We start from the raw sequence: 14,061 nt of genomic DNA on the forward strand, positions 1-14,061 counted from the left end.
TGTTCAATGTTTTATGTTATGAGTGCTTAGTGTATATTTAGTTGATGCATTTCTTAGTTTATATCTTAGATGTTATTACTGTTTTTCTTATACATTTTATTGTTGGATGTAACTGGGACCCTGTGTACATAATTTCGCTCCACCACATGTACCACATGAGGTGCGAATGACAATAAAGAAACTCTGACTCTGACTCTGACTCTGATGTGTCCTGTACATGTGTTAAAGTGACTGAAAATAGTCAAACATTGAAGTTACCTGTTCAGCATAAGTTTACAAAAGCTTTACTGAGACTTGACCATTAGGTACTGAATCCAGTTGCTTCCTATTTATTTTCTAGTTAAATTAATACTACATTAAGTTACTGTGTATGTTCTGTGGAATAAATCTGTTAATGTTTTTACTGCTGCTTAGAATCGTTCTTAATGCTAGTGGGTTTAGAATTGATCCCCTTTGCCTCTGTGTCCTTTCTTTCTTTTTTAAAAAATCAACTTAATGCTTTCTGCTCACCTATGCAGAACTAACTATTGAACTCCTGCTAGTGCTCATGTGTCATTACATGTGCAGTGATGCAGAAGGCAGTGATATGTGGTACTTGAACAAGGATGAATAACAGGGCTGACTATACATTCTTGTTAAAAAAACAAACCCAGTGGACTCTGGGATGTAAGACAGGTAGCGTCAGAAGTGAGACTACAGCTTCTGTAATTCTGTATTCAAACTTCTAAACCTCAAGGTTCTTGTCTTTCGCATCATATGTGGTACATGAGGTGGAATGAACTTGTGTACCCAAGGTCCCAGTTAAACCCCAAAATAGTACAAATATAAAGTATAAAAAGAAATGGTATACAAGGATTTAAGATACTGTATATGCTAAACACTAATAATCTAAAATAACACTGTATATTAAATAGCAGCCTGAACATGAGTCTGTAGTGACAATGATTTTCCTGGTTTGGGATTTATGAGTCTTAACCGCTTCAGGGTAGAAGCTATTTCTCAGACTAGTGGTTCTACACGTAATGCTCCACAACCTCCTGCCTGAGGGGAGTGGGGCAAAAAGTACATGTGCTGCTGGGTGAGTGGTGTCCTTCATGATGCAGGTGGCTTTCTTCCTGCATCTGGAGGTGTACACATCTATGATGGTGGAGAGCCTGACTCCAACAGACTTCTGTGCAGCCCTCACCACTCTCTGCAGAGCTTTTCTTTCTGCAGCTGTGCAGCCTCCATGCCACACGTTGATGCTGGAGCACAGGATGCTATCCACAGCACATCTGTGGAAGGAGGTAAGGACTGAGCTTCCCAGTCCAGCTCGCCTCAGCCGCCTGAGGAAGTAGAGTCGCTGATGTACTTTCTTACTCAGACTAGTAGTGTTGTTTCCCCAGCTGAGGTTCTTCAGGTGCACACCCAAGTACCAATAACTCAAGACCACTTCCTCCACAGATCCTTCTATGTTCGGGGAGGGGTGGTGGTGGTAGTTATGTTTGCTCCTTCTGAAATCCACAATCATCTCCTTCATCTTCTTCACATTGATGTGGAGGTTGTTCTTCCTGCACTTGCTCTCCAGGTTTTACACCTCCTTTTGCCGGACTCATTATTGTTTGTGATTCATCCAACCACCGCTGTATCGTCTGCAACCTTTACAATATGACAGCCTTGATGGGTAGGTGCGCAGTCGTATGTGAACAGACTGAACAGGAGGGGGCTCAACATACAGCCCTGAGTGAAGCCAGTGCTGAGGGTTATGGTGGCGGAGAAGTTGTGGATCCTCACAGACTGCGGCCTGTTGGTTAAGAAATCCAGGACCCAGTTGAACAGGGAGCGGCTTAGTCCTTGTGTGAGTAGTTTGTCCATTAGGGTCTGGAGAATCATGGTATTGAAGGCGGATGTGAAGTTCACAAAGGGCATACAGGCGTAGGAGTGCTTCTGCTCCAGGTGAGTGGGAGCAGTGTGGACCACAGAGGAGATGGCGTCCTCTGTCGATCAATTCTTGTGGTATGTATACTGGTGTGGGTCCTTGCTTATGTCGATGGTAGCTTTGATGTAGGCCCTGACCAGTCTTTCAAAGCGTGACTATCGGTGTGGGGGCTTCTGGCCGGTAGTCATTCAAACCAGTCACTGCAGAGCTCTTAGGAACCGGGATGATAGTAGCGGTCTTCTGGCAGGTGGGCACAGTTGTCAGGGTGAGGGAGGAGTTAAAGATATCAGCCATCAACCTGGCAGAAACACAAGAAGATGCAATTTGCGTGCCAAGTTTGTACAATAAGGTGCATATAAGGTTTGAAGTGTTTGTTCAACAGTCCATCCAGGCTAGTTCTACATATCTGCAAATGTTTAAAAGATCAGCAACACAAATATTCAGCCTATTTATGTCATATTTTATTAAATGTGGTTCCAAGATACTAAATGCTGCCATGTTCAGGTATCTTGAGAAACATCTAATCTTTAAATTACCATTTTCTTGGAGTTATTTACCAGTAGTTGTTTTTTGTTTTGTTTTGGTATTTGGGATATAGATGAATAGCTTAATGGAACAAGAGGAAAATGTGTTCAGAAGTCTTTGCAGAGTACTTCTGTGCTCCTTGTTACAAATAAAGTCCAGCTATTTTTATATTGAACATTTCTGAATTTATCATGTCCTGGATGACTGAGAATCTTCACCAGCACATTCTGTGCTCCTTGTTCACTGCTGAATTCTTGCTGTAAAAAAAACCCCTTCCTTTTATTTTAAAAGCTTTGAAGTCATTGTGTCGATTATGACAAAATAGATGAGAACACCATTTGACACAATAATTTAAACCTGAAACTTTAGTCTGAGCTTGAGCCGTCATTTCTAACCCGGAGCCTGGCCCCGCCCAATTCGGATTCGGACCAGGCCGGGCCATAATAGTGTACTTAATGTGTGGGCCAGGTCGGTGTCGGGCTTTTTATTGCATCAGGAACGCATGCGACCGACGATCCAATATATGCAAACATGGCTTGCCATACTGCACCTGCAACACGTGGCCATTTGACCACGTGCTGACCAGCCGGTTGAAAGAGGTAAAAAGTTTAGTTAAGCTTCAGACTACTGCCATCGATCCATTAGCCCAAATGGACGTTCATTCAGCCGCTCCACTCAGCAGACGTGCGCAGCCGAGACCCAAACAGGTGAGATCACAGAATATCCGACATGTCAGAGCAGGATGCAGGCAGAAGCAGGGGAAGCATTTAATGCACTTTGGCGGCTCTTCAGCTCCGATCTTTTTCCCCCTCAGCCGCGCGCATCCGCCAACCGTTAATAATAGTCGATGGTATAAGCAGTCAAACTTAATTTAAAATGTCAGGGTTTTTTTTCGGGTTCAGACTAGGGCTTTAACAGACTACTCGAGTAATCTACACATCAAATAAGTTTTAGCATAGGGCTGCAACAACGAATCGATAAAATCGATAAAAATCGATAAAAATCGATGATTAAAAGCGTTGGCAACGAATTTCGTTATCGATTCGTTGTGTCGCGCGATTATGCATCTTTCACGGCGCTGCGGAGCGGTTTCGTTTCGTTCACCTGCAGTTCATTGTCAATGCTGACTGAATAAAGTTTGAAAAAAAAAAAACTGCAGCGCGAGTTGAATGGAGGGAGGAGGAAACAGAGCAGAGTGTTTTCAAAGGAAATGAAGTAAATTTTACAAATGAGCAACGCAGCGAAAACTGTTCGACCCAAGTCCTCCAAAGTGTGGGAGAACTTCACAAAGATAAAACATGAGAAGCATGCCGCTTTGAAAATCACCGACACGACACGTGAGAACCACGGAGATGAAACGTAAACATGTCGGAGTCACGAGGAGGAGGAAGGAGCTGCAGCTGATACAACTCTTCATGTGTTGCAGGTGAGTCTCTACAATTTAACACATTGTTCTGTTTCAAGAGAGAAAATGTAACGTCAGTCTGTCTGTAGCTGAAGCTGTTTGTTTGTTTATCTGATTAATGGCGGTGATAGAGAACGTGTTACTTTTTATTTAATTTAATTGGAACAAGCAGTGTTTAAATGTGATTTATAAATAAATCTAACACAAAGATAATAATTTAATGATTAAGCTTCAACTTTTAATTTGCTGGCAAAGTCTGAAGACACTGCATGTATGGCAGGATGAATTGCATTTAAACAGGAATTAAAGTAATTTATTTCATCTACTCAAATGTGTGTAATTAAGTAACTTATATGTGTGTGTGTGTGTGTGTGTGTGTGTGTGTGTGTGTGTGTGTAATTGCTCTTTTAGCTACTTTTGCCTGAACCTAACGCTGTAAGTGAAACAAGGCATTTCTTGAGTTGCTGTAAATTATGCTATAATACATATTTACTGTCTCATTCCAGAAAACACCAAACAACAACAAACAACAACAGCCTTCATGATGGACAGACATCATGGACACCACAGCAGCAGCTGTCTTCACTGAAACATCCTGAACATGATCGTCACTGACATGAGGCCTCTGTCGATGGTTGAAGACGAAAGCTTCACTACAATAATCCACACTTTTAATCCAGGTTACAATAATCCACACTTTTAATCCAGGTTACAATAATCCACACTTTTAATCCAGGTTACACTCTTCCCTCAAGGACACATTTTACAAAGTAGCTACATATTGTGCAGGTATAAAGATACATTTGTATATATTTTTGTGTACATTTATTTTTTTAAGCTATTTGACTAACTTTTATTTTTTTATTATTCAATCTTTTACTAACAGAATAGTAAAATAGCAACCTGTTTTTTGTGTGAATTGCTATGTCAGTCAAATGTTCAATTTTGGAATAAAGGGGTGTAAATTAAAACGTTGTTGTTTTTTTTCTTCCGATTCTTAGATTAATCGAAAAAATAATCGCCCGATGAATCGATTATTGAAATAATCGTTAGTTGCAGCCCTATTTTAGCATATCGGATATTGGCCAAAAATCCAATATCGTGCATCCCTAACGTGTGTGTGTGTGTGTGTATATATATATATATATATATATATATATATTATTTTTTTTAAACTTTATTTTTTAATTTAATTTAAAAAAAAATTCCAGTTTGATTTTGGTTTTGCAGACACATTGTGCCATTTTGCAGTTTATGGTCCACCTGCTGAAGAAGGACCTACTTATAAACTTATGGCAGTATATTAAGACACAGTTAAATGATGCAAACATTTGTGAATACATTTTTGTCTTTAGAAATGAACACACTACGCAAATAGTATCAGAAGTGAGCTTTGGCATAATTAAGATATTAGGGATTATAGCTTTCATAATCAAAGTTGTACATTGGACACAGCTGAACTTTAATCAGTGATGGTCTGGTCGCAGTATCTTATGATGGGCATGGCTTAAAATTTGACAATAATATGTCTCAAACATCCCTATGTACGGCCACGGCAGCTGTCGTCTAGTTAATGATTCATGACACCAAAGATCTTAGTTGCGCATTTAACGTCTTTTAACTGGGAGGAGGGGGGAATTTATCAGAAGTTTGATGTATAAATAGGCTATTTATGCAAATTGCCAATAGCTTTTTTTCTCCTCGGTTGGCAGTCACTGACCTGTATTGTTACTGCAATCGGGGGACCTCCACAGCTTAACAGAGAGGAGGCCATTTCAAAAATCACAAACTGTCCGTCTGTCTGATGAGAGAGGGAAAAATCCCAATGCCCTTGCTTGGATTTCCATCTTTACAAGGCTTTGACTTTCATCCTTTGAATGTCACTTCAGATGAAAAGGGGATTCTATTTGACTCGTCTTTAGCCTGACAGAGATGAAGTTTAGGTTCGCTGTTCTTTCTCTTTCTCTCTGCCTGACTGATCTCCCATGTAGGATATCCCCGGCAGTTCTCGTCTGTTAGCCTGTCTCCCTCTTCTTCAGCCATCTGCTCGGATCTGTGTGTGTTTTCGGCAGCTGCCAACATACTACACAACACTGTGCTATGCTTTCCAGGCCAGCAATGCCTGCCTGCTTGCTTTGCTCACGTAAGCTGTGTCTCAAGAGGGAATTCACTCAGGCAAGAGTGTAGGTGGATTTGTGGATGGAAAACATGAAGAGCAACCTTCTGTGACTCAGTTTTGCATTTTGGGTGTAAAGTGTAAGAGATGAGCTTGGGTGGATCTATGAAGATGAATGTCTGTCATGACTGGCACATTCTCTACTGTTTTTTTTTTTCTTCTTCTTCTTTTGGACCACCACCTCTCAGCATTTGTTTTGTATTGATTCACTGACAGACACGGGCTGGTATGAGACTCTGATGATGTGATAACCTTGAACAAAATTACATTAAACTTATTAAAGCTAAACATTTTGTGCATTTTTGTTTTTATTTAAAGACCATGTTAAATCACTGTAGCTTCTGCTGCATAAATAATACATTACTGTAAAATGTATTGTCTAATCAAATGTTTTATAGTTGTTTATAGCTGTTTTAGTTTTTTGCAGATACTGTGAACACAAGTGAAAGACCACAGATGAATGTGTTGACGGTTGCAATCAGCATCAGATATTGTATGTCACGTAATCATGATGACACTGATTTATTTAAATTTATTCATCATCATCAACTATTGATATTTTGAAGATCGAAACTGAAATCCTGATTATTAATGCCTGTCATCAAAAGTGGAAGGGCAAAATGTTTTTTCTTTTGTCTCATAGCTAAGCAACCTTAGGAAACACAAAAATGACTATGAGTAAATTTTACAGATATTGATCTCACATTTGGTGTGGTAGTAGCTGAGACTGATATCAGCTTTTTACTTGGAGTACTAATTGATCTGGTTGCCATAACTAATTGTCATTAGTCCAACAATAAATGGCTGTACCTTTTTCATATTTACCAATGCTGAATTAAAGTTTGATGTAGTAGTAGCTGAGAGTCATTCTCAACAAATGCTTCGAGCACTTGAGCACTACACATCTTGCAAGCTCTTGCAATATCGCATGAGATCACACATAATGCTATTTTAAGATTTGACAGCTATAACGCAATCCCTTTTCGTCATAGGGCAATCATAGTTAAAAATTTAACATGAAAGGCAGCAGGTGATTCATTTAAAGAAATCCTAGGCTTTTAATTTTATCACACGTACTTGTATTATATTTAAAACCATTGTGATCTAAAATATTAGTGAGCCAGCAGCCTTTTAAAATATATTGTGATTTTTTTTCAACACAAAAATTAACATAAAAATTAGCAACATTTTGTTTATTTTGAAGAATTGTCCTTTTTTTCCCTGTCATAGCTTTAGAGTCTGATTTTACCAACTCATCTTTCTCTCCTGAAGTAAAAAAGGGGCCACACAGGAACGTGGGCCCCTGAAAATATGTGACATGGGTTCAAACCATGGGCGATGATTTGTGGGTAAAGTTTTCAGTCTTGGATGTTAGGATAAAAGATAACCTATGAATATATGTTGTGTTTGCTGCCTCTGATCAATGACTAATCATGAATCGTCACCAATGTGTGTGTGTGTTGTTTTTATTTACCTGTGCAAAGGTAGAACACGTCAGTTTAGATTGCTCATTGCACACCTACAAACTCATTTTTCATGAAATGAAAAATGTGTGCTAAACATCAACTGGAGTAGGAGAGTATTTCAAAATAAAATAATTGACTTTTCCCAACACCAGCCGTATAGCTGAATATAAAATAATAAATAAATACCCGAATATTGCTGCATACTTGTCTAAACTATTTTATTGTCCTGTTCTTGCGTCTTAAAATAGGTATCCAAATGAACTTTTGCTGAGGAAACAGACCAGCTGTTCTTTAAACTCAGCTTCTTTTTCCTCTTTGTTCTTGCTCTGTCTGCAGTTTTAATCTGCAAAGTGCACCTTTGCCCATTAGCGCAGTAAATTTGAGCCCTCTAACTTGAGCCAGGATGTATCTGTAGTGTACCGCATTGCTGCAGTCAGCAGCAGCATTCTCTCCAACTGCAGTTCAGTACACACACCTCTATCAGACTGGTGCACTGCTTTACAATCGGATCTAGTTTTATTTGCGCTACATTGTTTAGAAACCCAAAATAAGGTCATACAGCTGATAACTGTCTATATTTAAAACTTTAAGAAATAATAAAAAAAATTACAGTATGTATTGTATACTAGAATGATTGGACAAGGAATGCTCAGCACTTCTTTTATGGGTTAGTTTTGTGATGTGGTGGAGCTGATACTTGCCTATAATCTAAGGTTTTGTTGTGAGGCTGGGGCGGGTGGAGAAGGACGTTCAGTCAAGGCTCTTGGTTCACTTGTCTGTCTGGCGAACACAATAATGAATGTTTCATTTTGTTTTACAACTGTATATTTCACTATTTTAAGGGATACCCCCAAAAATGCTCTTTAAAAAGTCCCTGTTTAACCCTGTTTTTGTGCCCTTTGTGTTATTATTATTTTTATATAGAATAGAATAGAATAGAATAGAAACAGCCTTTATTGTCCCACGGATGGGAAATTCCAGTGTATCCGCAGCAACAGATAAAAAGATTAAAAGATTTAAAGATTTCACACAAAAGTTCCTAAATGTTAATAAACAACACAATATATAAGAAATAAGATAAACGGTATCAATAATAATCTTCAATATGTATTGGAACATTGAGAATGGCAGACTATTTACAGTACAGTATTTCAGGCAGAGTGTATGTTTAAGCAGAGGTCAGCATGTATTTAATCTTTATTGAGATTATACTATTTTAACTAAACTATACTATTATTTACTGTAACTTTTGATGATTTTTCTTGTGAGTATTTATAACAATATAATTGCTGCCATAGCTTATGAAGTATTTTTGTTCCCAAAATGAGCTAGAATAGAATAAAATAGACCCCCACACGCACACACACTGGGACATTATTTCTCAGTTATTGAACACATGGCATTCTTTTAACAAACACAGTAAAAGCATCATCAGCGGTCACTCACAGTCGAGTATGACTGCCATCTGTCTTGGTCTTTGTAGGTCTTCAGCTGTTCGAAAAGGCCGATGCAGCCGCTTATATTTGTGCAGTGTGGACATCGGTGAGTGGTAGCGAGTTGACGTTGGGCCTTTTTGGTGGTGGTTCTCTCCTTACGGTGTCTGCACTTTTCAGCTGTGGCATGGTGGAGTTCACCGTTATACAGTGCAGTGCCTTCATGGACCAGTCTTCTCCAGGTCTCCCTGTTGTTTCATCCCATTTCTTATGGTCAATATGGCACTTGTTGATGTTTGTCTTGATGTTGTCCTTATACCTTTTCTTTTTACCTTCAGGAGCAAGTTTTGTTTTCCAATGACAATTGGTAAATAAAGCATTTGCTTTGGGAGGCAGCAATCTGGCATAGATACCATACCATACCATTTTATTTATAGAGCACTTAAAACAGCAACAAGGCCAACCAACGTGCTGTACAGACAGAACGATGACGTGACCTGTCCATCGGAGCTGGCATTGGGCTATGATGGCAATGATGGTGGGGATGTCCGCTTCTTCCAAGACGCTGGCATTGGTTAATCGGTCCACCCAGCTAATTCTGAGAATTTCTCTGAGACACCGCTGATTATGTGGCTGTATGCGGTCCACACTTCTGATCCTTACAGCAGTGTTGTGAGCACAACCGCTATGTAAACCAGGATTTTTGTCCTGGTATGGAAATTGCGGTTTGCAAAGACCCTTGTTCTGAGTCTGGCCAAAGCCCCACTGGCACAGCTGAGGCAGTGTAGTATCTCCTCATCGATAACAGCTTTGGATGATAGAAGGCTGCCTACATTAGTTAAAAAGGCCCACATTTTCCAGTCTTGTAATGTTGATGAATATTGTTGGGGGTGAGACAGAGGTACTGCTATTGGGTGGTGGCTAATAGAGGATTTTGTTCCTTTTCATAATAAATGGCAATAAAAGCATATTCATACAAACACAATAAAGACAGGAGAAAGATAAAAACTGTTATGTTTCAGACAATATAAAAAAAAAAACCTAAAGCAAACACTCAAAGGTGTAAAAAAAGATAACATAAACTATCTCTCTGTCTGCATGCAGTGTATTTTAGTTTCTTTGCATTATATTTTGATGATTTCCTCAGACAAAAACTCTATTCACCATGTTTCAACAGAATGTTGTTTTATTGAGTCTGTTTTAAAAGACGTTTCATGTTAATCTGTATTCAAGACCAAAGGTTTTTTTAAAGAGCGTATTTGCTTTGCTCTTTAACAGACCTTTGGATGATCTTTGGGTTAAACTGACTGTCAGGGATTTAGTCTGTTTTGGTAAATGTTCTAAGACATTAATTAAAAGTGAATAGATTAGGAATGACTTTAGTAAATACTGCCTATTGCCCAGCTGTCCCTGACAACACAAAAAAATGATTATCAGTATTTGCAAACCATTAAATGATTGATTATCAGTTCATTCCATTGAGTTGATGTTTACCATATTCCAGTAGAAACATTCCCAGTGACAAATGTTCCCAGTTGGAACATTAGAATTAAAGCTTCATAAGAACATGTGCTTTAAAGAGAGTGCAGCCAATCTTGTGTGTCCCTTGATCCTCATCAGTGACAGATGATCCACAAGGACTTTGTGCTGTACTGTGTGGTAAATCTCCTGTCATGCCTTTTTGCCCATCAGGGTCATGCCATCATCATCGTCATCTGATTGCAGGCATGACCTGTGATCCGAAGTGCCATGATTGAAATGAGTGGGCCGGGAGCGTTAAATTTGTCCTTGGAAATATGGGACACACATTCCCTGCCTGGGAAATTGATGGCAGGAGAAAGTCACCTTCATGTTATCATTACGATGTTGAGTAATGGCTGATGTGAAATGGAGTAGCACAATATTCTCAGCTTATTTTAGTTTTATGTTACCACTGCAGTAAGATTGGTTGAAACAGCAGTGGTGTCGCTGTGCCCACTCAGAAGAAGTTTTGTTTACTGGAAATGTTTCTATAAGGTTTCTTTGAAATGTGTACTAACTGCATATGTGCATATGCTGTACCTAACCATTCACTTAACTCTTCTCGGCTGTCTTTTCAGAGGCCTTGCTACAGAAATGGCCTGCTTCTTGGGCAGACACTTTGAATTATTCATATAATCCAGTTGCTCAGAGCAGTTGTGGTTTGGACAAACAATTAGTAGTCATAGCTGATGAAAGACTGCATTATTTTGATTTGTTTTATGGGCGTTGATTTTTGACTTTATTGCTATTTAACAGTATGTACATTTACATTTTTTATCACACGTGGAAAACTTGAGAGCTTTAAATGGTTTGATGGTTTAATCATTCAGCCCATGTCTGAAGATATAGCTCCATCTAGTGGTGCAGATGGGTAGCAGACATTGTAAATTGCTCAATTTTTTTTTCTGTTAAATTTAGCCTTTTGACAAAACATTTATTAGATTAACTTCCAAATAAGAAAGCAGGTCCATTTTTAGCAGTTTGATTATCCCCATTTTCTGTTCTGTTGGTTAATAAAACTTATAAAACATTTTTCAGTTATGTTTTACTGCAACTACAGAAACTACTTGCTTTAGTTGGATGATTTAAAGAAGGTTTTCATGGGATCCTGGCTGCTCTGGGTGGGCTTCTGTGCAATTATTCAAATTATCCCCCCCCCCCCCCCCACACACACACACACACACATGATGATGATCCAGTGGTGCTTGAAAGTTTCTGAAGCCTTTTGAATATTCTATATTTCTGCATAAATATGATCTAAAACGTGTCAAACTCAAGGCCCGGGGGCCAAATGTGGCCCTAGTTGACATCTTATCTGGCCCCAAGATGTTATTTTAAATGTAAAATACTTTTATCACTTTAATTTTTGTCAGTAATCTTTGATTATGATGTCGAAAGTGCAACAGAGAACGTCTAATGAGACCAACCAAACTCTTGTTGAAGAACCTACAATCGAAAAAATGTTGGGTATCTGATTTGAGTTAATGTAGTTTCTAAAACCAGCCCTTAGTTTGAAAAAGGTTTTAAATTTGGCCCCCTTTTGTAAGTGGGTTTGACACCCCTGATCTAAAACATCATCAGATTTTCACACAAGTCTTAAAAGTAGATAAAAAGAACTCAGTTAAACAAATGAGACAAAAAAATATTATATTTGGTCATTTGTTTATTGTAGAAAATGATCCAATATTACACATTTATGAGCAGCAAAAGTATGTGGACCTTCCTCTGCTTTCAGTATATGGTGTGGACTGTTGATCAGTCCTGCACACGGCTTGAACACATAAATTGTATATTTTGTGCTGATTGTCAGAGAGGTATTGCTCATGTTGCTGTAAGGACAACACTTGACTCTGAGGGCAGCGTTAGTTTGGATTGGATTATTAGTGGTAATTATCTCTCCTTCCAAGTAATCTTAATGTTCAATCCTGGACTCCTAAATAATTCTTTAAAATACATTTTCTACAAATTTGTAAGTTCATTATCTTATTTTAAATGTCTTGTGAAGAAGGTTTGTACACTGTGTGCTGAGATTTTTCACAGAACTGAACTGTGTCCTGTAACTGTACTTCATCCAAAACAATAAGGCTATAAACTACAAGATGAAGGGGTTTCAGTATCAGAGTAATCTCTGAAAATACTGCCTTTTCAGGGCAATTAATGCAGTTTTACATCTTGAACTAAGTTGTTACAGTAGAACTGACATTGATATTCTCTCAGTTATGTAAGATCAGTCAATAACCTTCCTAAGTTTCTAAGCTTCAACATAAAATGTCACTGTTTGTATGCTTTTTTCTAAAATAAATGTTGAGCTGTCCCCACCCTCATAAACCTCCACACCAAAGTCTTGCTTGGTTGTCAGTGTGTGGCGGAGTGAGTCACTGCCTAATCTGCTGTTAAATGACGAGATGAAAATCCTTCATTTGTGGTCACCATCAAAGTAATTTGTGTATTCTGGTTGATTTACCCCTTAGGAAAATAGCTTCTGTTCTTCTATTATTATTTTGGCAGTACAACAGCTTAGTGGTTAGCACTGTTGCCTCACAGCAAGAAGCTCCTGGGTTCAATCCCTGGTTTGGATTTGTGGTCTTTCTGTGTGGAGTTAGCATGTTCTTCTCGTGTTTGTGTGGGTTTTCTCCCACAGTACAAATACGTGCATGTTCGGCTGCCTTTTGTCCCAGGCTTCCCTTGCAAGAGAGATCAGTGATATCAATGCCTTTGCCTGGTTAAAAAAATAAAATCTGTTGTTAAATAAAAATACATAAATCGTCTGGTTTTATACTGATTGCACTGGAGCATTCTTTATAAAAAGAAAACTAAAGATAAAACAATGTGGCAGCAGCATCCAAAGCAGTGCTTAACAGTTTTTACGGATCGAAGTCTTTAGAATTCTTTTTTATGAGGATAGGAAAGTGAATTTGAGCACTGACCTGTTATTGTATGTCTTTTGAAGATTATATGAAAATATGATGAAACCGTTTGGATTAAAATGGTTTATTTATTTTTCTGTTACAACAATACAGTCACCAACTGACCTGTGTGCTTTTTTTTAATTTCTTCCAGGGGCCCTGATCAGTGATATCGACTGTGGTCCCTCTGACAGAACACCATCCCCGGCAGGCTGGCCTCACCCCCCTCCCACCTGCCTCCATGTATCCTGAATCTACCACAGACTCCCCCGCTCGACTGTCCCTCAGACAGACAGGCTCACCTGGCATGATCTACAGGTGAGCTCTTTGCATAAACAGATGGGTATATGTCAGATTGAGCGAGCATCACTTTAGAGCAGACGTGGGCAACTTAAATCCCGAGAGCCAAAAGTGGCCCTTAGACAATCTCCATCAGGCCCCCAATATCCTTGGTTTACTAAAACAAACTTAAAAAAAAAGATTGATTAAAAAACAGCAATTTCTTGAGCCTTAAGGAAATTAAAATTAAACATCTTGTGCAAAACTTAAAAAAAACAAAAAAAAAACTTTTTTGTCATTGTGTTTACAAAACTAGATGGAACCTTGAAGACTTAAGCCCCCAGTATACTGCCGCGTACATCCATACGCAGAGGTACGCACGTACGCAGAGGTACGTGCATACCCCCCAGCGTACCCTCCGTGCAAAGCTCA

General features: G+C 38.8%; 1 protein-coding gene across 1 annotated transcript in view; it reads left to right on the forward strand.

Annotated features, from left to right (window-relative positions):
- Positions 1–13,520: 13,520 nt before the first annotated feature.
- The window catches only part of kcnab2a (potassium voltage-gated channel subfamily A regulatory beta subunit 2a), a 63,744-nt gene continuing 63,203 nt past the window's right edge, over positions 13,521–14,061 (forward strand). Inside the window, exon 1 of the mRNA XM_037678770.1 lies at positions 13,521–13,668. Coding sequence (XP_037534698.1) covers positions 13,592–13,668 — 77 coding nt within the window. The 5' untranslated portion in view covers positions 13,521–13,591. The remainder of the gene's footprint in view (positions 13,669–14,061) is intronic.

Source organism: Nematolebias whitei, chromosome 7, assembly GCF_014905685.2.
Source record: "Nematolebias whitei isolate Nwh7 chromosome 7, NemWhi1, whole genome shotgun sequence".
Taxonomy (NCBI): domain Eukaryota; kingdom Metazoa; phylum Chordata; class Actinopteri; order Cyprinodontiformes; family Rivulidae; genus Nematolebias; species Nematolebias whitei.